This window comes from Euphorbia lathyris, chromosome 3, assembly GCF_963576675.1.
Source record: "Euphorbia lathyris chromosome 3, ddEupLath1.1, whole genome shotgun sequence".
NCBI lineage: Eukaryota > Viridiplantae > Streptophyta > Magnoliopsida > Malpighiales > Euphorbiaceae > Euphorbia > Euphorbia lathyris.
The window spans coordinates 72,524,895-72,547,501 of record NC_088912.1 but is presented as its reverse complement, the minus strand read 5'-3'; the positions used below and the strand labels follow the sequence as shown (position 1 = coordinate 72,547,501).

Below are 22,607 nucleotides of genomic sequence, written 5' to 3'. Positions count from 1 at the left end.
AAATCTTATTTATGGACACTGTGGCTACTGGTGAATATGCATATGTGCCATCTTCTAGAATTTTGCCTAATGATACTGAGGAGGATCCAATTTATAATAATGTGATTAATTTGGTGCAAAACAATGACTTAGAAGAAGCTTTTGAAGATCAGTTAGAGAGGATGATGAATCGAGATTCTGTTTTAGGAGGTTTGCCCATTCAGCATGGTGATGATACTATTAACTTTGAGAATATTGATAGAATTGATACTCAACAAAACATGGGTAAACAAAAGAGAAAAATGGCATTTATAGATGGTGCAACAAAGAAAAGACAGGTGATAAAAGGAAAAGAAGTCTAGTACTACAAAAGTTACTGGTGTTATTAATGTTGGTGTGCCCTAGTTCATAGGCATTGGTTCTTATAAAATGTATTTGTGTCACATTAATAAAGGCATTAATCTAGTTCATTTATATCTTGTGCTATAATATGAATAGAGAATCCATTGATTGATAATCGTAAAACCATATCCCAAGTCTATTCTATCATGGGAATGATTAGGACCATAAACTTGTGTATTCGGCGACTGTATGGTAGTAATTGATACTAGCCATAGCACTTGATAAGTCAGTTGTGAATATGGGTACATGTTGTATACATGTGACTGGATCGATCCGCCTGAGAAAACTACATGGTGGTTGTGTCATTAGTTTCTTAAGTAGGTCTCTAACTGTCTTCAGACCAGATTTCATTATAATATCAATGTGGGATCCGGTTCACTTTGACATACGTCTAACAGGTCTGTAACAGGATGCCAAATACGGGTATGATTGGGTGAACAGGTGAATGTGTTGGTATTGATAGTGAAGTGATGGAATTACCACTCACGTAATACTGAGATGATATCATAGGCCACTTGATAAGTGAGATTGATAAGTGTGTGGCCACACCCAGATAAGTAGTTTACTTATCTGATTCATTAATCTACTTAAGATCAAGAAATATCATAAACATCAGAGAGGATGACAGCCGACATGCCTCTAGTTTATAATATCGATATCAAATGGTAAAAGAAGTTAAGAGATAACTATAGGGTCTCTGCATCTTTAGACTGCTGAAAATTCCACTGTAAACCCTCATCGAGGTCTGTGGTTTGCCCTGACCTTGGGAGTGGGTAGACCTACCCTTACCTAAACTTTTTTCTACAAAAAAAAAAGACTGCTGAAACTCTGTCTTAGTTAGGGGTAGTGATGGTTTGCTAGAACCCACTTATTGTTTGTGAGCCATAAACCCACTGCTAGCTAAGGACAATCCCATAGGATCGTGCACATCGAACATCTGAGTTAGAACTTATAGAATGGTACATATTGGAGAGATAGAATTAATTAATTGATTGACAGTAAAATGTCAAGGTAATTAATTAGTGGTTAATTAATTGATTAATTGATACTTTGTATCAAGGTAATTAATTAATGGTCTTAAGTGTTGAGTATTTAATTGATTAATTAGTTTGCGCGATGTAATTAGTTAATTTGTAAATTGATGAAATTGCATTCGGTGAATAATTAATTAGATCAATACGTTAATTTATTATTTAGTGTTAATCATTTAATTGGGGTAATTAAATTTAATCTAATCGTAATTAATTGCATAGAATAAATATTATTGGTATTTATTTATGTAATTAGATTAGGATTGGATTAGTTTTATAATTAACCAATCAACCCTAAACCAATTAGGTTTAGGAATACACTATATATATAAATTAAAACACTAAAATCTTAATTAACCTATACACATTCGGCAGCCACATGATTTTGGTGAAAAAAAATTGAGTTCGGCCACCACTTTCCAAAATAGTGAATTATTTTGGTGAAATTACAAAATTTCTCCAGTTCTTCTTCGTTCTTCGGCTAGCACCAGTTCTAGTTCAATAGCTGTTCGTGTACCTGACTACGGAGATCTTACTACCTTGTGGATTCTTCAGCCGTCTCTAAGAGACGGTCCAGGTATGTTTATATCCTTAAACGGATCAAAAGGTTTTATTTAATCAATGGTTAACTGACAAAGATCAAACTAAAAGAGATTGAAAATAAATTTTAAACCGCAATTCCGCTGCGCTACAGTTGATTAACTGGCTATAATCCCTAACAGTGGTATCAGAGCTATGTTTTAGTCCGTTTTGATTGATTGAAAAATTAATATGATTTGGTTTTATTATTTTTCCAAATCAAGTTTTTAAAATTTCCTATTAATTCCTCGTGTAGAAATTGTTCTAGAAAGTTTTCAATTTTATTTCTGCCTATATTTTTGATGTGTTTGTCTATGAAATTGTTTTAGAATAATTTAAAATTAAATAAAAATACAGCAGCATTTTTTTAAATAGTAAAAAAAAAAAAATAAAAAAAAAGTTTCGGACACGGAATAGCAGTCGCGAGACTGCTATTGGGCGGACAGCAGCCCCGTCGCTGTCCCGGGTCCGTCAAAAATTCAGAATTAGTTTAATTTTGGATTTAACGGGACTGATTTAATCTTTATAAAAAAAATTCACGGGTAATTTTAATAAAATCAGGGCCCTAATACCGTTTAATTTATTAAACGTATTTTGAATGAAAATTAATTAGTATTAAAACGTTTTTTTTATTGGCATGCATATTTAATTTTAATTGAATTGATAATTTGTGTAAAATTGAATACGGTTAATTTGTGAAATTGGCCCAATAGACCGTGACACCGGCTTAAATTGGGAGGGCTAAATTTTAGATATGTGATGACTCTAAAATTCAGTGGGAGCAAAATTGTAAATTTGCATACAAATGGATGTTAACCGTTTGGGCCTTTATGGGCCTTAGTCACATATGGTAAAATTGACGATTTCACCCTAAGTAACTTGGCTTAACTTTATTAGATGATTTTGGAATGCCATGATCATACATTATATTTATATGTCTTACCGTGCAGTAATGTGTTATAGAGTTCTATGGGCCATAAATTAAAGTCAGTTTGTAATTTAATTTATTTTGGAAAATATAGCCTGCGTGCTATTCTTTCATTGATGTAATTTTAGAATAGGTTCTATTCATAAAATTGTAATTGGTCGCGAAGAAGCCCAGATGGTCCAAGCCCATGGTGGGAGCCCAGGGAGACTTGAAGCAAGCCCGTGAAGATTAGATAGTATATCTAGTTTCACTAGGATGTATTCTAAGGCCCATAGAGTCTCTATATTTATTTTGATTATACAATTGCTTAGTATAACATGAAATATAAGTAGCAACAATCACCAAATCATCACCCGCGATGAATATATGTTAAAGCCGTATCACTTTATAAATCCGGATAATGAAATATTGAGTCATTTAAAAGTGCTTTCCAGATTCACACCTCTTCCTCCCAGGTAGTGCTACAGTGTATGACGTGCCCTAATAGGTATGCTATAGTAATTAGTGGGCCATCGAGGGTTAGGATACTTCGGTATGGCTAACGCGTGTATGGTGGTTGGACTCAACGTGGGTAGCATTAGCTCAGAGCGGGCCCTAAGCACAGATGGGCTAAGTGTCACAAAGCCCATCAAACCAAGAGTCCTTGCGGAGGATTGGATAGTTTATCCTACCAAATCGTCAATGATCGACGGTGGAGCCCTAGCTCGGTCGATTGTTGATGGATTGTGGATCTTGGTCAAGACAGCCAAATAAATATCACCAATAACGAATTAAAATGGATTATTAATTTGATCTTTGGCTTAAGCCCTTTATTCTAACTCTAATGTAATTTTTCCACGTAGATTAAACTCCACATCAGAATTACACGAAAATAAAATTAAATGGCTGCAACAATCAACAACTCACTCAGACCACTCCTGGAAAAGGAAAAGCTTTCAGGGACTAATTTCCTTGACTGGTCCAGGAACTTGCAAATAGTTCTTAGACACAAGTCGAAGGAATATGTGCTGACTGCTACCTTACCATCAGCTTGTCCTACAGGTCGGGGCGTAACCGCTGATCAAATGGCAGAGTACGACCGACATGTTAAGGATGACAGAGATGTGTCATGCATTATGCTGGGTACCATGGTTCTTGATCTTCAGAAACAGTTCATGGAGCAGCACGCCTTTGAGATCATGGATTAACTCAAAAGGATGTTCCAAGATCAAGCTCGTCAGGAAATATACTTGACAACAAAGGCATTATGCAGCACTACGATGCAAGCCGAGACTTATATGATTCATTAACCTACTTAAGATCAAGAAATATCATAAACATCAGAGAGGATGACAGCCGCCATGCCTCTAGTTTATAATATCGATATCAAATGGTAAAAGAAGTTCAGAGATAACTACAGGGTCTCTATATCTTTAGACTGCTGAAACTCTGCATTAGTTAGGGGCAGTAATGATTTACTAGAACCCACTTACTGTCTGTGAGCCATAAGCCCACTGCTAGCTAAGGGCAGTCCCATAGGATCGTGCACATCGAACATCTGAGTTAGAACTTATAGAATGGTACATTGGAGAGATATAATTAATTAATTGATTGACAGTAAAATGTCAAGGTAATTAATTGGTGGTTAATTAATTGATTAATTGATACTTTGTATCAAAGTAATTAATTAATGGTCTTAAGTGTTGAGTATTTAATTGATTAATTAGTTTGCGCGATGTAATTAGTTAATTTGTAAATTGATGAAATTGCATTCGGTGAATAATTAATTAGATCAATACGTTAATTTATTAATTAGTGCTAATCATTTAATTGGGGTAATTAAATTTAATCTAATCGTAATTAATTGCATAGAATAAATATTATTGGTATTTATTTATGTAATTAGATTAAGATTGAATTAGTTTTGTAATTAACTAATTAACCCTAAACCAATTAGGTTTAGGAATACACTATATATATAAATTAAAACACTAAAACCCTAATTAACCTATACACATTCGGCAGCCACATGATTTTGGTGAAAAAAAATTGAGTTCGGCCACCATTTTCCAAAATAGTGAATTATTTTGGTGAAATTACAAAATCTCTCCAGTTCTTCTTCGTTCTTCGGCTAGCACCGATTCTAGTTCAATAGCTGTTCGTGCACCTGGCTACGGAGATCTTACTACCTTGTGGATTCTTCAGCCGTCTCTAGAAGAGACAGTCCGGGTATATTTATATCCTTAAACGGATCAAAAGGTTTTATTTAATCAATGGTTAACGGACAAAGATCAAACTAAAAGGGATTGAAAATAAATTTTAAACCGCAATTCCGCTGCGCTACAGTTGATTAACTGGCTATAATCCCTAACAATTAATGCATTAAAGGATAGCATTGAAGTAATTGCTGAAAAGTAAATTATTGCATGGGGTAAAATGTTAGGAGAACGACTTCCTTATTATACTATGGAAGAGATCATGGATAATGTGTTGAGTTTGACACAGATAGAAATTAGTTCTGATATTCATTTTTTTTGCAGGGATTTGTTTCTTGATAAATCGCACAGAGAATTATACAAAAAAACTAAAGAATGATGATTTGAAGATTAAATGGCTTCAATATAAATTTAATTCGAAAAAGTAGCAGAAATGAGGGATTAAAGAACCGATTTCATGTCTTTTATATTTTATTTTAGAGAGATTTGTTATTATTATTTTTATAATTATTTACATTACTATGAATTTGGATTTGTCTAAACTTTCCATAGTTCATTAATGACTTTTTATATTTATATAATGATTTTTTATGATATTCTTTTTCTTTTTTCTTTATATATGTTGTTCGTGAAATTATTTTTGATGATGACAATGAAGACGATGATATGTTGAGCAATCCCGCTCAATTGGACCCTAATGACCAAGTGAAATTTGGACCTTCACCCTTAGATCTAGCCAAATAATAATCCTACGGTGATAGAATTACTTAATTAAAAAATTAGTAAACAGAGTTTCTTCTATTTTCTTTTATTAATCATTAATTAACTCCGGAAAACAAGTAACCATTTTTGCAAAGACGGAGAATGCTTCCAGCCTTTCTCTACTGAGTTGGCCGGGAAAAAAAAATTAACCCAACTCCTTCCTCTGCTGAATTGAACACTTAAACGGGTTAATTAATTTGTGATTTTGCTGTTATACCCATCTATCCTTCCTCGTTTTTTCTCCTTCTTTGCTATTACCAAAGCCTATCTTTCGTTTCTTCTCCGTCTTTGCTATTACCAAAGCCTATTCTGAGAATTTTCAACATCTAAGCCCATAGATAGATTCGATCGGAGTGGTGACGGAGGCAATTGAACCATTCAGAGACCGAAAATCATCAACATATAAGTTCTGTTTCTCAATATCTTTTGAATAGTCTTAAGGTAGAACTTTTATTCAATTTCATCTGTAGATTTATCTTGGAATATGAATGGTGAACAATTAACTTGGACTTCTGAGATTTCCCAATTAGCTAGATCTAAATAATAATCCTACGGTGATAGAATTACTTAATTTTCTGTTCTTCTACTGAATTCATGTGAAGTCCAAGAAAAATATTGTTTAACTATGGCTGCTGCGAAGTGGAAGAATCGAGTTTGGTTTCTGGCTCTGCGAATTTCTTTCTCTTAAAATTGTTCCTTGTTTTTTGGGATTTTATTAAAGATTAATACCAAAAAGATAGAAGAAACTCTTTTAACTAATTTTTTAATTAAGTAATTCTATCACCGTAGGATTATTATTTGGCTAGATTTAAAGGTGAAGGTCCAAATTTCACTTGGTCATTAGAGTCCAATTGAACGGGACTATAGACGGGTATAACAGCAAAATCACAACTTAATTAACCCGTTTAAGTGTTCAATTCAGCAGAGGAAGGAGCTGGGTTAATTTTTTTCTGGCCAACTCAGTAGAGAAAGGCTGGAAGCATTCTCCGTCTTTGTAAAAATGGTTACTTGTTTTCCGGAGTTAATTAATGATTAATAAAAGAAAATAGAAGAAACCATGTTTACTAATTTTTTAATTAAGTAATTCTATCACTGTATGATTATTATTTGGCTAGATCTAAGGGTGAAGGTCCAAATTTCACTTGGTCATTAGGGTCCAATTGAGCGGGACTGTACCCATCTATCCTTCCTCGTTTTTTCTCCTTCTTTGCTATTACCAAAGCCTATTCTGAGAATTTTCAGCATCTAAGCCCATAGATAGATTCGATTGGAGTGGTGGCGGAGGAAATTGAACCATTCAGAGACCGAAAATCATCAACATATAAGTTCATTTTCTCAATATCTTTTGAATAGTCTTACGGTAGAACTTTTATTCAATTTCATCTGTGGATTTATCTTGGAATATGAATGGTGAACAATTAACTTGGACTTCGGAGATTTCCCAATTAGCTAGATCTAAATAATAATCCCACTTTGATAGAATTACTTAATTTTTTATTCTTTTACTGAATTCAGGTGAAGTCTAAGAAGAATATTGTTCAAGTATGGTTGCTGCGAAGTGGAAGAATCGAGTTTGGTTTCTGGCTCTGCGAATTTCTCTCTTTTAAAGTTGTTCCTTGTTTTTTGGGATTTTGTTAAAGGTTAATACCAAAAAGATAGAAGAAACTCTGTTAACTAATTTTTTAATTGAGTAATTCTATCACCGTAGGATTATTATTTGGCTAGATCTAAAGGTGAAGCTCCAAATTTCACTTGGTCATTAGGGTCCAATTGAATGTGACCGTGTTCAAGTATGGTTGCTGCGAAGTGGAAGAATCGAGTTTGGTTTCTGGCTCTGCGAATTTTTCTCTCCTAAAGTTGTTCCTTGTTTTTTGGGATTTTGTTAAAGATTAATACCAAAAAGATAGAAGAAACTCTGTTAACTAATTTTTTAATTAAGTAATTCTATCACCGTAGGATTATTATTTGGCTAGATCTAAAGGTGAAGCTCCAAAATTCACTTGATCATTAGGGTACAGTTGAATGGGACTGTGTTCAAGTATGGCTGCTGCGAAGTAGAAGAATCGAGTTTGGTTTATGGCTCTACGAATTTCTCTCTCTTAAAGTTGTTCCTTATTTTTTGGGATTTTATTAAAGATTAATACCAAAAAGATAGAAGAAACTCTGTTAACTAATTTTTTAATTAAGTAATTCTATCACCGTAGGATTATTATTTGGCTAGATCTAAAGGTGAATGTCCAAATTTCACTTGGTCATTAGGGTCCAATTGAACGGGACTACATCAAGCATACTTTCGTTTTTCTTATGGTTCAATTATAGACGATTATAAAAGTCTTGTTTTTAGTATCAATGACATTTCTGTTAGATTTATATGTCGTTCTGCAAATAAGGTGTCTCATGCTTTAGGTAGGTTTTCTCATTTCTTTGTGAGAACTCAATCCTCCGAATTTTTGAACTTTTTTTCCTTAAAAAGAAATTTTAAATCCTGAATCTTAAAAAAAAAAAAAAACAAGAAATCCCAAAAAAAAAAAAAAAAATAAATCCTACACCCTAAACATGTATGACAACAAATTAGTAAAAATCTAACTCGTGTAAAAATGATCTCGGTGTAAAAATCATGTATAGAGCTTGTGCTGAGGAAGAGGAAGAGAATTTTGTCCACAAAGAAGAAAAAAAGCATATTTTTTTCTTTTTCTCTCTTTTCCACCACATCCAACTAGTTTTTATGTCCTGCCTGATTATGATTCATTCATTTATAAGAATTTCAATTTTACTTTTTTTTTTCTCCCCTTCAAGTTTCAACCCCTCTCTCCTCTTTTTCTACTCTTATAACTGGGTTTGGGGCTCCTAAACTTCAACTGAAACTTTGATTATTCTGCAGGCACGTTCTAGATTCTCTCTTTTCTTACTTATATTATATTTAATTCTTCAAAAATTTGCCCGGCATTCAAGGAGATTGATTCCCTGTGAAGTTTTTATTTATAAAAAGTAATTGGTTGTGTATCCATTATTCAAGCTCCTTCCTTCCATATATAGATAGATGGATAGAGATGATAACTCTCTTTTGGGGGACTAAACTCTTTCTTTATTTGCATTAGTTCAAAAGGGTAGAGGAAAAGTAGAATTACTTTCTTATATATATTGTTTGTTTAATACTTTAATTGTTCGTTCTTGTTGACGCTGACAGTTTTTAACTTTTTACTCTTTCATGGTTCACGATCGAAGCCAAAAAGATACGAAAAACTTATATCATTTAAAGCATTTTTTGCCGTTTCTCTTTGAGTACTGTAGAAGAAGAAAGAAGGCGTGCTAAAGCAGAACTTGTTTTGTATCTGATTGATTTGGGGGTTGTTGAGACTTGCCTAACTCATCTTATCCAATCTCCATTGCTACTTTCTCAACTTTAGCTTTTTTATTACAGGCTTTTTGTTAGGTGGGTCAAACTGAATTGGTAATTAGGCCTTTTTTTCTTGAGGTTCTCCAAGGAGATTACTGTGTCCAAGCCAAAAATTTAAGATGGGTTCCTATGGAAGACTTGCAAAGAGGGCTTTGGAGACTGAGATGCCCGTCATGGTTCAGGTCAACTACTGAGTTTCTGGTTTTGATTCAAATGCATACATACACGCGAAATGCTTCAACTTTAATATGATTAGATGCTTTTCACAGAGAAAGAGGCCATCTTTTTGTGTTTTTATGTTTTTTTTCGTGGTTTTCAGTGAGGTTTTTATATGGGGTGAGTGTTGATTTTCTGCAAAAACGAGAGATTTTGCATATCCATATGGCTCTATATGATTGTGGTTGGCGGAATATTTGGAATGTAGTGTTTTTATGGTGAAAATTGGGGGTGTGTTTATTTTGCAGATACAGGAATTGGTCCGAGGAGCTAAAAATGCCATGTCATTAGCCCAGGTTTTCTTTTCACTTTTTCCCATGTTGTATTTGTGTTTCTTGCTTATTTTATGAAGTAAAGATATTGAAAATGAGAAGTGGATGGATGGATGGTGTCTGCTTTACTTTCCAATGCTTAACTGTTAATGTTGTTTTAATGTCTTGAGAGTTGCAACCATGTGTATTGAGAACTGGAACATCTAAGCCTGTGTTTGGTGTAGATATTTGAAAGGCAGTTTCTGTTTTCTGTTTTAAGATGGTGCAACAAAATTTGTTTGACAATGCCTTCATAAATTTTTTTTTTCTAAAAGTTTTTATGTTCTAGAAACTTCAAACATTCATTATAATTTTAGTTCTGTTTCTATTTCTTGGATTTGCTTGAATAGTCCACAGACTTCATAAAAGAACAGAGGCTTTTGAGAAATTCTTTTAATCTAGCTTGAAGTTTTGACATAAAAACAACATACAATAATCCTTATGAAACTCTACAAGTAACTTATTTCTTGGTCGTTTCGTTTGTATGTTTTTTTTTTTTTTTAAAAGTGTTTAATCAAACCTCAAATTAATAGGGAAAAGAAATATTAGTCAAGAGTCTAATTTTGTAGCTAAACTCAATTTGGTTCATTAAGTTTTAGGCAAAATTACAATATCACAATCAGTTACTGAATGAAAATCTTTGAATGCCATTATACAAGAAAGCCCTCAATCCTCATTCCACAGTACAGTATACCAATTTAAGGCATGAAACTCACTTCTTGGCATAAGAAATTGCCATAGGATTCTGAGGAGTGATTTTGAAGCCCTGAAGAGCCTGCATTGCCATGGAAGACTGCACATCATCCTCAAATTCCACAAACGCAATACCCAGTTTTGCTTCGATCATTCGAACTTCCCTGAATCCTGGATATTGTTGGAACAGAACTTGTAACATCATGCTAGTGGTTTCGTGCGGCAAATTCTGTATAAACAACATATTGTTTGGTGGAGCTGTTTCTTGTTCACCCCGGGTTCCTTTTCGGAAAGAGGCCGGCCCTCTGTGAACTTCAGTAGGTGCACCATTAGCTGCTGCAGATTGTTGAGCTTCTTCAGCACGTCTCTTTTTTTCAGCTTTTTCTTCTTGTTTCTTCTTCTTTTTTGCATTTGGATCATAGACTCCTTCTGCCTCTGTAAGGCAATCAGACTTTGTTTTTGCATATTGGATGCGCATAGGTTTGTCATAAAATGGAAAACCTTGCATTTGCCGCACTGCATTACTAGCAGCCATCACTTCACTGAAACAAACCCATGCTTGCCCTTGAAGCTTGGGCGTCTTCAAGGCAACAACATCCAAAATCCTTCCATATTGGGAGAACAAGCAATAGAGTGATCTCTTCAATTCTTCTTTCTTGACCTTCTCATTGAGATTCTTAATGTTATAGTTTGGTTGGGAGGAATATCCGCTGTTAGCATCATGTCTAAGAACACAGAGCTTTTCTAGCAATTTGCTTTAACAATATATAAAGAGTATTTTTCTTTGGTTTACACTTGAACTTTTTTTATCAAAAGGAACATGCTTTTTGTTCTCTTGTGGTACTTGGCTTGTAATAATATTATAATAATTTTCGGGCTGATTGATTCTCATATCTCGGTTGAAATTTGCACTACTGTAGGGGGTCGTTTACTGGCAACCACCCAAACAGGCATTAGACAAGGTGAAAGAACTTGTATGGGAGCCCTCAATTAGTTGCTACGGAGCTGATGAAGGTATTCCAGAGCTCCGGGAGGCATTGAAACTAAAGGTATAGATTTTAAAGTTTTTAATTCCTCTCCGGCTAATGTTCTGATTCCATTGGTGGTGTCTAAGGTATTATGTTGTGGCTCATAAATTTAGCTCTGTTTTGCAGTTACAAAGAGAAAACAAATTGGTGAAATCTTCTGTTATGGTTACTGCAGGTGCAAATCAGGTACTACTTATACACCTAGTACTTATGCTGCTCATTTTCACAAGATCTATGGAAGACACCAACAAATGTTTAATGTTAAAGAGGGAAGCCTGAAAATTAATGATAGCTTTACCATTTTTTGAACTTTGGAGCTCTTCACAACAATAATGAAATCACAGAATTATTTCAGTGGCTTGTGAATTATAGTAATTGTTCTATTTTATTTCCAAATTTTTTAATTTCTCATTTTCTTCAAGAATCTAATTTTGTTTTTACTACTTGATGGCAGGCCTTTGTTAATTGCGTCCTTGCATTGTGTGATCCAGGGGATTCTGTTGTTATGTTTGCTCCCTATTATTTCAATGCATATATGTCCTTCCAAATGACAGGCATCACTGATATTTTAGTGGGTCCTGGAAACCCAAATACGCTTCATCCTGATGCAGGTGAATTTTGATAAACTGCTCATTGTCACATTTGCACCTTGTATGAAGCAATATAAAGCATTTATCTTTGAAGGTCGTCCGCCTGCATAATTTTTACTCACAGCCCAATCTGGGTTTAATATGAAGAATGGTCAATTTTATTTGAAGTTGGTCTTTGGTGCATTCGTTTGATAGATTCTAAATGACGTGTGCTCTTGAAGTACATGGCACGTTGGAACTTAACAGCAACGTAATGGGGCTTTCCTCTCACGCCTGAATGCATGCAATTTCTCTTTTGTGATCTGCACATTGAAACTCTTTCTGTTAATCCATTCTTATGTTCCATGAGGCAGACTATTATTGTTCGGTATTTGAAATGTGGCTGTATTCTTTGCCTGATAAATAAACAGTGGCATTGTAAAGAATTTTGTTTTGAGGCGTATATAAGCAAGCTGAGCATGTTTGTGTTTTGTTTTACTTGAGTTGAAAGAAGGGATTGAGGTGATTGTAAAGCATACAATTTTAGGAAGTCTGATCAAAATTTGTTAATGCTGTTGTTGATGTGCATTTAACTTGAGATCATGATCGTGTGATTCTTTCTACATATTGGTCTTTGGCTGAATCATTTCAAATATGCTTTTTTGAACATAGTTGTAAGAAAATAAATCCTGGAGCATTTGTTAACTTTGCTTTCTATTTCAGACTGGTTGGAAAAGACACTATCAGAAACAAGACCGGTTCCAAAGGTAGTCACCGTTGTAAACCCTGGTAACCCATCTGGGACATATATTCCCCAGCCCCTCCTGAAGGTAATTTCTCTCTCTCTCTCTCTCTCTCTCTCTCTCTCTCTCTCTCTCTCTCTCTCTCTCTCTCTCGTGTGTGCACCCATATGCAGAGACTCTACGAAAGGTCTTAACCATGTGAATTTGTTCTTGCTTTTTTCCCTTCATAAAGTTATAATCTAATAGGATCCTTTATCTTGAACAGAGGATTTCAGATCTATGTAGAGAAGCAGGATCATGGCTTATTGTGGATAATACATACGAGTAAGCCTTCTGTCCGTATCATAGATGATATAACAGTTGCCTCCATGCCTTTCATTTTGTTGCATTTAGAGATATTCTAATGTGCAAAGGGAGAATAGTAGTTGAAAAGGTCTTATACGCTCCGAAAATAATTGTATGATTCATCAAGAACTTATTCATGATACAGTTACAACTTATTGCTGCTTTGTTAGGAAAATGGTAGTGGTAGATATAGACATAGCTGTTCATTTAGGAAGTGTTCATCAATGAGGTTTCAAATTTATTTAATGGGTAGAGTCTGTTTTCTTGACATCTCCCATTCGCCTTCTGATACTCTGAGAAGTTGAACTTTCTGACTACTGCTTTCTTGTCCACATGCTTTGTTGATGAATATTGCATTTTCTATAATATGATCAAATGTAGAAATTTACATACATAGGATAGGATTGCATGTTGGAAGCAAAAGCGGTATAAATTCCTAGGTTCTCTACATTATTGGAAAGCTTTTGCTTGCTACAGAAAAAGGGTATAGGGTGATGAAGCTTATGATGTCTATATAAAAACTTTTTATGTAGGTATTTTATGTATGATGGCCTAAAACATTCCTGTATAGAAGATGATCACATTGTCAACATCTTTTCTTTCTCCAAAGCCTATGGGATGATGGGATGGCGAGTCGGATACGTAAGCAACTCTCCTTGTCCTTGTTGTCTATGAATACTAGTTGACATATCACAATATAAAAAGTTGTAAGGGATTCTAATATTAGCCTGTGTGCGTGCAGATAGCATATCCATCTGAAGTGGAGGGATTTGCAACTCAACTCCTTAAAATTCAGGATAATATACCAATCTGTGCTTCAGTACTTTCACAGCACCTTGCGCTCTACTCTTTGGAAGCGGGACCGGAGTGGGTGACGGACCGCGTAAAAGATCTTGTAAAGAACAGAGAAATCATTCTTGAAGCACTGACTCCTCTAGGTGAAGGTGCAGTTAAAGGTGGAGAAGGCGCAATCTATTTATGGGCAAAACTTCCGGACAAATATCAGGATGATGCAAAAGTTGTTCGTTGGCTGGCCACAAGACATGGCGTGGTTCTGATTCCTGGTGGTGCTTGTGGTTGTCCGGGACATGTTCGGATTTCATTCGGAGGGTTGATGGAGCCTGCTTGTAAGGCTGCTTCAGATAGGCTGAGAAAAGGGCTGGAAGAACTAGTAAGCCAAGGAATGGTGGAATAGATCTGTTTACAGCCATTTTCAACATTGAAACAAGTGGTACATTACTGAATAAATTTGTCTCTAAACAGAGGCTGTTTGGTCAATGTAGATTGTTAGCAAATATCCCGCGCTTTTAAGAAAATGGGGATAAATCTATTCCCATTCCGGTCTCAATGGGTAACGGGGATTCTCATAGAGATACTAGTTCCATTTTGTTATTGGGTTTTAGAAACTAATATTGAGTAAATTCAATATATTAAATGGTAAAGTCCAAGAAAATAACTGGACTGATTATGCTAAAAGCTAGAAAAAATAATTTGGAATGTGATTCTAACTAATGAATTGATGAATCTAGGCTTAAAGAATGATAAATTAAAGGGAAAGAACGTGAAAAGGAGCTTTTAAGAACTTGAATTAAAGCTAAAAAAGCTAGAAAAAGTGAATTGAAACTAAGAATTAAAAGGAACAAGACTAAGAACTAAGCATTGGAACTTAAGAATTTTAAGAGGGATTATAAAGGAGTTTTGATGTGTTGAATGAGTGAGTTAGAACGGAGAATTGAGATTCTATTTACGACATTTTGGTGAGGGTATTTGAGGTAATTAGCCACCCTACTACCCTTTATTTTTCTTTCAGATTTTCACCACAAGTTGACGCCTCACTAACTTCCATAACTTCCCTAACTCCTTCATAACTTCTATGCCACCTGATCAAACTAATTTGTGGTTAGAAATAGTTTAGGGTTAGGCATGAATGTGAGTAGGGTGTTTAGGTTTCGTGGGTTAGCTTGTGGTGTCGTTTGGTGCGCGCGGAGAAGTCTGATGCATTAAACCGAACTCGTGGAAACTAGTTCCAGGAGTAGGTCTCGGCGAGATGGGTATAGGTCTCGAGACCTACCCGAAATAATTTTTTTTTATTTATTTTTATTCTATTAAGTCTTTATTCTAAAATTAACTATATGTTATTATTTACATAAATAAATAAAATTTATTTTTTTGGACTAAATACATGAGGAAATATGATACTTCATCCATTCTGAATTATATTTCGTTTAAGACATAGCTTGGAGTGAGAGTGTAGCGTGGGTAAGGTAGATCTCTCGAGCACAAGTTTAGGTTCGGTTTCAATGGAAAAATAAAATGGAAACAAAATTTTGTAATTTAAAAAGCTATTAAATAATGCTTAAAAAGACAATATTATCCGATAATTTTCTCTTTAATGACTAATTCTCATACAATATTCATTATCGTCTTTAATAACTAATTCATAAGGTTGAAAATTTTGGATTTTTACTTTTTATTTTATATCAAACTATCCCTAAAATTTTGAAATTGCCAAATTGAATTGAAGGTGATCACACCTAACTCACCCACCGTCCACCATCATTCATGTAATACTGCTTTTTTATGTACATTATTACTGCAACTTACAACTCTCGGAGTTCAAATTCAAACATCAAAATGGTAGTGATTTGCTTTAACTCCATAGAATAACTATAAAAATGAAAAAGAAAAAGAAAAAGAAAAAGAGACCAAATGTGTCGGATCTAACCAACGCCCTAAACGGGCCCTACATCTAACGGCTAACAAACCCACCCCAACTATATAAACCAATTCTAGTTCCACAAACCCATCAAGGGCCCAAATCCTAAATCATCATCTGTTCTTCTCGCTCTTGAACGTCGTCGTTTCAGTATTCGTCACACCAGACAAGAGGCATAGATCCGAATGTCGAAATAGAGGCTATACAAGGATAATCCAGTCATTTCATCAACTGTTTCTTCTCTACTGGTTTCTGCATTGTTTAAACGTCATCGTCGGAGTACAAAGTTCACTGCCCGGCCAAGCGTAGCTAGCTGGAGAGAGAAGAGACCGTGGAAGGCCAAGCCATTCTTTTGAGGGAGACATAATTCACAGTGAAGAAAGAGAAAGGGGGATGAAACCCTAGAATTTCAGTTTGGGAAGTGAAATTGATATTCTGAGGAGTAAAAATGGTGGGGACTTCGCTCTCTGGAATACAAGATCACTGGAAATTGGCTCGAGAGTATGCTCTTGAAGGTCTCTATGACACTTCTATTATCTTCTTCGATGGCGCCATTGCTCAGATCAACAGGTAATACAATTTCTTTGCTTTTCTCTTGTATATTTCTTCCCCAAATAACTCTTGTAAATTTTGAGCTGGTTTCCTTTCTAATATTTCTCACTGTAGTGAAAGATTTGTATGGATATCTTTAGTTTATGATAATATGCAGTTGATTTCTTGTTCCATTTGATTGCTATTGAGTTTCGTATGATGAGATTTACTTGATTAATTGTAAAGTTTTTCTTTTCCTTGGATTCGTGTGTATGTGGAAAGAATTATTTTCAGAAAATGGACTTGCAACTATTTTTCAAGGAAAACGATTAATTGTTGTTCACTGGGGAGCTTAATGGGATTTTGAAAGAAACCTTAATTTGTTTCGTTGAATTCAAGACAATGCATGTTCTCCAGGGTGGTTTTTTTTAGAGTATTATTTCCCATATGGATTTAGACACCCAGGTGGGTATCTATTGAAGGTTTGCTAGTAGTTAATATCTATGATGTGTCTTCATTCTGGATTGGTCAATGGTGATATATCATCCGTATGATTAAGGATGAGGATTTGTTTTATTTTTATTTATATTTTTCTTCTTTTGTGAGATTTTCAACAAAGTGCCATGGTGGTTTTTGCTATTTTAGCTCAGAAGTCAAGGCATACCAGTGCCTAAACTTGCAGTAGATGTAATTGTTTAATATGCTGAAGTGCTTTCTAGTCATGGTTCTTGGATGCTGGCAAGTTATATATAGTGTAATACTATATTAATTGAGCAATATCTTCTTACTTGTCAATTACTTGCATTCATATTAACAGAGCTTGCAATTACTCACATGCTTTAGGCACCTAAACACCCTTGAGGATCCGGTAACCCGTACAAAATGGATGAATGACAAGAAAGCGATTTCAGAGGAGATAGAAGTTGTAAAGGCATTAGATGCACAGAGAAGGGCATTTAAGGAAGCTCCCACAGGTCGACGAGTAGCATCACCACCAATAAATGCTAAATCATCCTTTGTTTTCCAACCATTAGACGAGTATCCAACTTCTTCTGGGGTTCCAATGGATGATCCTGATGTGTGGAGGCCTCCAAGTCGGGACACTACAAATAGGAGACCTGCTAGGTCTGGTCAAGTGGGCATGAGGAAATCATCACAGGATGGAAGTTGGGGTCGCGGTGGTTCAACAAGGACAGGGACAACTGGCCGTACAGCAAGGGGTGGCGCTTCAAGCAAGGTTAACTCGGGGGTCCGAGCATCTGCTACTGGAAAGAAAGGCACTGGTTCAGGAAAAACTAGCAAGGGAGATTCAGCTGTAAGTTTGAGTGGATATAACATTTGTGTTTTGTCAACTCTCTGTTTATTTTAGAAAGCTTAATATCCTGGAGCCCGTTTCTAGTTACATCTGTTAATGCACATGCAACCTCAATCGTGGTTGAAACCTTCATCATAACCTCATACTGGTTTCTTATTGAGATGATGTGTACGAGGACACCTGAAAACCAGCTGCCTATGCTTTTGCCAATCTGTTTAGGACGTCTATCTTGGTTCTGTTTCCCTCAACATTTGTATGATATCTGTGAAATGCTTTTGTTGATTTTATCACGCGTCATGTTTTACTAAACAACGTGTTCTTAAACTAAATATTTTGTATAAAATAGATTGATGTCAGTTGTTTTATTACTATCTATTTCACATTCATGGATTTTCTAATGGAGCTCATTTTGCAAATGGAATTTTAGAATGGTGATGGTGAAGATGGAAAGTCCAAGAAGGGACAATATGAAGGACCTGATGCTGATTTGGCTGATATGCTTGAAAGAGATGTTCTGGAAACTACTCCTGGAGTTAGATGGGATGATGTTGCGGGACTTAGCGAGGCAAAAAGACTTCTAGAAGAAGCGGTTGTACTTCCATTGTGGATGCCAGAATACTTCCAGGTATATTTGAATGGGTGGAATTGTATTATGTCTGTAATTCACATCTCCACATGTGGACACTCCTGGTTCTTTTTCCTACTACTCTCTCTCTCTCTCTCTCTCTCTCTCTCCTTATATAGCCAGCTACTCTCCCTCTCTCGTACTATAACAAATGCCTGCTAAGGGATCTTCCCTGTCCCTTTTATACTCTTAATATGTATATACATTCACCATACGTTTCTATCAGACATGCTGAAAGATGTTTTATTTTATTTTATTTTTTTTTTTTTTGATTTGGTAGGGAATAAGGAGACCCTGGAAAGGTGTTCTCATGTTTGGACCTCCTGGTACTGGGAAGACACTGCTTGCTAAAGCTGTTGCTACTGAGTGTGGGACAACATTTTTTAATGTCTCATCTGCTACATTGGCTTCAAAGTGGCGTGGAGAGAGTGAGCGCATGGTGCGATGCTTGTTTGATCTAGCACGAGCTTATGCACCAAGTACTATTTTCATTGATGAGATTGATTCACTTTGCAATGCGAGAGGGTAAGGAATTTGTCTGTTCAAGAGCTAGTTTTAAAGCTTATCACTTCTTTTAAAATCTGCTTGTGAAGGAAAAAAATTGTAGCATGTATGGTTTATACCTTGTAAACAACCTTTGCGCGTAGTTATCTTATGTTGCTTCAAATTCTCTGTCCTCTCATTTTAATAATCTGCTGGGCCTGTATATGGATTCTAATAAGTAGTTTTCTCTGTCATTTATTAGTCTTTTTTCCCCTTATTGGATGATTTGGACTCTTCAGGGCTTCAGGGGAGCATGAATCATCTAGAAGGGTCAAATCTGAACTTCTGGTTCAGGTAGATGGTGTGAGCAATACTGCTACAAATGAAGACGGCAGTAGAAAAATAGTGATGGTTCTGGCAGCTACTAATTTCCCTTGGGACATTGATGAAGCATTGAGGTTTGTCATGCTCTTATTATGTTTGGAATACTTTTACTCGGGGAGTTCAGTCTGGCTGAACTATCTGTAATTGCCTATGTCTGGAAATGGTTACAGTTTGGTATTTCACTTTTATCAGTCTGATCTAATTTGATGTAAATATAATGCAGGAGGAGGCTGGAAAAACGTATTTATATTCCACTTCCAAATTTTGAGAGTCGGAAGGAGCTTATTAGAATCAATTTGAAAACTGTCGAGGTAAATTGACTATTTAGCTGCATTACCTTTTCGCATAATCATATTCGTTTAGATTTTTGGTTAAACCAAATATACCAATGTACAAAGTACTTATCCTTTCCTGCTTTCATTAAGGTATGTCCTATCCTGTAATTTTCTATGTAAAATTTGGGATTTGGTTGTTTAGAATATCAATGAAAATCCATTAACAAATCCTGATTATGAGTCAGTATCTGCTTTTAATCCAATTGTACGTAGTGAAGTTAGTGGTTAAAATGTTACTTTTTAGGTGGCTGCTGATGTAGATATTGATGAAGTGGCTCGGAGGACGGAGGGGTACAGTGGAGATGATCTTACAAACGTCTGTCGGGATGCTTCTTTAAACGGAATGAGGCGAAAGATAGCTGGAAAGACACGAGACGAGATAAAAAACATGCCTAAAGATGAAATATCTAATGATCCTATTGCAATGTGTGATTTTGAAGAAGCAATTCACAAGGTGCAGCGAAGTGTTTCCCAAGCTGATATCGAGAAGCACGAGAAGTGGTTTTCAGAATTCGGATCAGCATAAGTATAGAAAACAAAATGTTGAAATGAGTTTGTTTTTCTTCTTTTTCTCTCATTAACCAGGGTTTGTATCTGTATTTTTTTGTAGTGATTGATTTGATTGATAGTAGCCCAATTGTTTGAGTTTTGTATCTGGAACTCTCTCTGGCCCATGTAATTTACTGAAATCGAAACTATGAGGAAGATTTGAATGTTTAACAATTGTTTGATTAATTTGTTGATATTATTGTTATTTGTCTAGAAGGTCTTAATTTTTCTATATGTAATGAAGGTCAAAAAACGATGTAATTAATTTATTAGAGCAGTGAGTCTAGTTGACCCGTGTTGACAGAACGGGTCATATAAGCAAAATTCAAAAGAAGCAGCCTCGGTATTCTCAAAATTGGGCTGAAATCGTTATGTTAAGTATGACTAGAATCCATAATCATGAAATTGATGTCATTTTCAACATCTCTAACTCTAATACATCCTTGCACCTTTCGCCCCCTTATATATGATCAACAAAATCAGTTTTAATTAGATTTAATTTTTGTAGGTGAAGTTTGGCCAAAACTATGAGGAGATACAGTAGTATAAGCTTGACTCTGTTTTCTCTCCTTTGTGTTTTCACATGCTATCCTACTGTAACTTCACAAGGTAAATTCAATTCTATTGTATTAGATGAGATAGATGATGATGATGATGTTTTGTGCATATATACAGATGAAGGGATCTGCGATTTAATATATTGTGGAGAAGGAAGTTGCAAGTTAACTTCTTCTTTTCCTTTCTTCGAGTGTGATTGCTTTCCTGGTTGGAACAAGATTCAGATTGGTCCTTTACCCTTTGCCGCTTGTTTATTACCCAATTGTAAGTTCCCCCAATCTCTCTCACTTGCATGAATAATCAATATAATTAACTTTTAATTTCACCTGATGAAACAAGTGAAGATTTGGATAAATTTAAATGTATATCAAGTTCAGGAACTAATAGATTACTTTAAATATATTGTAGGCACACTTAATCAACAATGTGGGAATGGATCTCTACCGCCACCGCCGCCTTCCGTTCCTCTCCCTCCACCACCAATAAACTTAACCGACCGTAAGTAGTATGATTATAATCAAATGTTATAGAAATGGAAGTCTGATAAACAGTAGGAAATGTGTGTTAAACAGCATGTAACATAGTATGGTGCGCCGAAGGAAGCTGCATTCCAAATGGAACTATTGGACACATATGTGAGTGCAATGAAGGCGCTGCCAATTTAATCAATAATACTGACTTACCTTGTTTCCAATCATGTAAGACACTTATTACTCTTTATTTTTCTTTTATTATATTCATTTCTATTAATTAATTAATTAATTAATTAATGAATTCGCCTTCGTTTTCGTTTTCCTTAGGCTTTCTCGGAGCAGATTGCACTAATCTTGGCTTGCTTCCACCACCACCGCCATCTCCACCTAATTCAGGTTCGAATGGCTCACCACCACTGGTTGGAAATGGTATATTGTTTAGTCTCATTCATTTGCATCCGATGTGCTCTAAAACTTTACAAGTTATGTGCATAAATGATCCTGATTATTCTCTTAAAATTATGGAAAAAGTGACTCACAAATCCGGAGTTTTTATTCCACACAATAGATGTAAGTAATCTGTGTAGCTCATACATATCTTTTAAGAGAATAGTGAGCCTACTTTAATAAAGATTGTGACGTTAATCTACGCTTTTTCTAGAAAAACACCTCTCGAAAAACTTCTTCTCTCCATTTTTTTTTCTAAAAGCAGAATCAAACCTTATAGAGCTTTTACTAATTAGAAACTACCTAACTATATATATAAATGATTATTTCCCTTTAATGAAATATAGCCAAATATTTAATTTCCCTTTATTGAAATTCATAATTAAATATCAACATATGCATGAACATGGCTTAGTTGTGGTTAATTTCTTCAAATTAAATTACTATAATTTTGTGAAACGTTGAAGCATAAGTGCTGTTATTTTTATTGTCCTAATATAGAATTTTACTTATTTGACAGGATGGAGGATGATTAATTCCAGGAAAAATCTTGGTGTCCTAATAACCTTCATATGGCTAACATTAATATAGATATACAGAAAACACATTGGAATCATTCATATATATCATTTTTTTTAATTGGAAAATAAATTTTACCATGACGATTTAATATATATATATATATATATATATATATATATATATTTGTGACAGATATTAATTTCTATATGTAGCAGCTTAGTCAATAGATTTAACTTATATATTGAAAATGAAATCTCCCTTTTCTTGTTATAATGATTCTATGGAATATAATTTCATTTTCAAGCAGCCAATACTGAATCAATATATTATCAAATTAGTGAATATATTTCATCTGGTGCTCTTAGTCAAATAAATAGCTATTTACTAGAATGATAACGTTTTAAAAATATTGACAAAAATAGCATAATGATTTTGTGGTATTTCCGCAATTATAAATAAAGGATACCCATAATTTATCAGAGATACTTCTA

At 34.9% G+C, this 22,607-nt stretch overlaps 3 protein-coding genes and 1 pseudogene across 5 annotated transcripts; 3 read left to right on the top strand and 1 right to left on the bottom strand.

Moving 5' to 3' along the window:
* The first annotated feature begins 8,576 nt into the window (after positions 1-8,576).
* LOC136222946 (aromatic aminotransferase ISS1) lies at positions 8,577-14,456 on the top strand. 2 transcript variants are annotated; one of them, XM_066010641.1, is made up of 10 exons: positions 8,577-8,757; positions 9,298-9,455; positions 9,738-9,785; positions 11,414-11,542; positions 11,648-11,707; positions 11,976-12,132; positions 12,814-12,920; positions 13,099-13,157; positions 13,712-13,820; positions 13,921-14,456. In XM_066010641.1, the coding sequence occupies exons 2-10, from the start codon at positions 9,393-9,395 to the stop codon at positions 14,371-14,373; spliced, it is 1,185 nt and encodes a 394-aa protein (XP_065866713.1). In that variant the 5' UTR covers positions 8,577-8,757; positions 9,298-9,392; the 3' UTR covers positions 14,374-14,456. The 2 variants fall into 2 exon arrangements, with proteins under 2 accessions (XP_065866713.1, XP_065866712.1); XM_066010640.1 differs by lacking the exon at positions 8,577-8,757 and having other exon boundaries at positions 8,951-9,455.
* Positions 10,513-11,213, bottom strand: LOC136222947 (U2 small nuclear ribonucleoprotein B'' 2-like; annotated as a pseudogene).
* Positions 14,457-16,003: 1,547 nt separating the features above from the next.
* Positions 16,004-20,312, top strand: LOC136223224 (katanin p60 ATPase-containing subunit A1). Its single transcript, XM_066011115.1, has 7 exons — positions 16,004-16,464; positions 17,269-17,740; positions 18,168-18,365; positions 18,646-18,890; positions 19,148-19,306; positions 19,456-19,543; positions 19,812-20,312. Exons 1-7 carry the CDS (start codon positions 16,343-16,345, stop codon positions 20,091-20,093), a joined length of 1,566 nt encoding a protein of 521 aa, XP_065867187.1. The 5' UTR covers positions 16,004-16,342; the 3' UTR covers positions 20,094-20,312.
* A 189-nt stretch (positions 20,313-20,501) lies between these two features.
* Positions 20,502-22,405, top strand: LOC136223225 (uncharacterized). 2 transcript variants are annotated; one of them, XM_066011116.1, is made up of 6 exons: positions 20,502-20,725; positions 20,792-20,938; positions 21,083-21,172; positions 21,247-21,372; positions 21,475-21,576; positions 22,115-22,405. In XM_066011116.1, the coding sequence occupies exons 1-6, from the start codon at positions 20,644-20,646 to the stop codon at positions 22,183-22,185; spliced, it is 618 nt and encodes a 205-aa protein (XP_065867188.1). In that variant the 5' UTR covers positions 20,502-20,643; the 3' UTR covers positions 22,186-22,405. The 2 variants fall into 2 exon arrangements, with proteins under 2 accessions (XP_065867188.1, XP_065867189.1); XM_066011117.1 differs by having other exon boundaries at positions 20,509-20,725; positions 21,475-21,543; positions 22,115-22,403.
* The last annotated feature ends 202 nt before the right edge of the window (positions 22,406-22,607 follow it).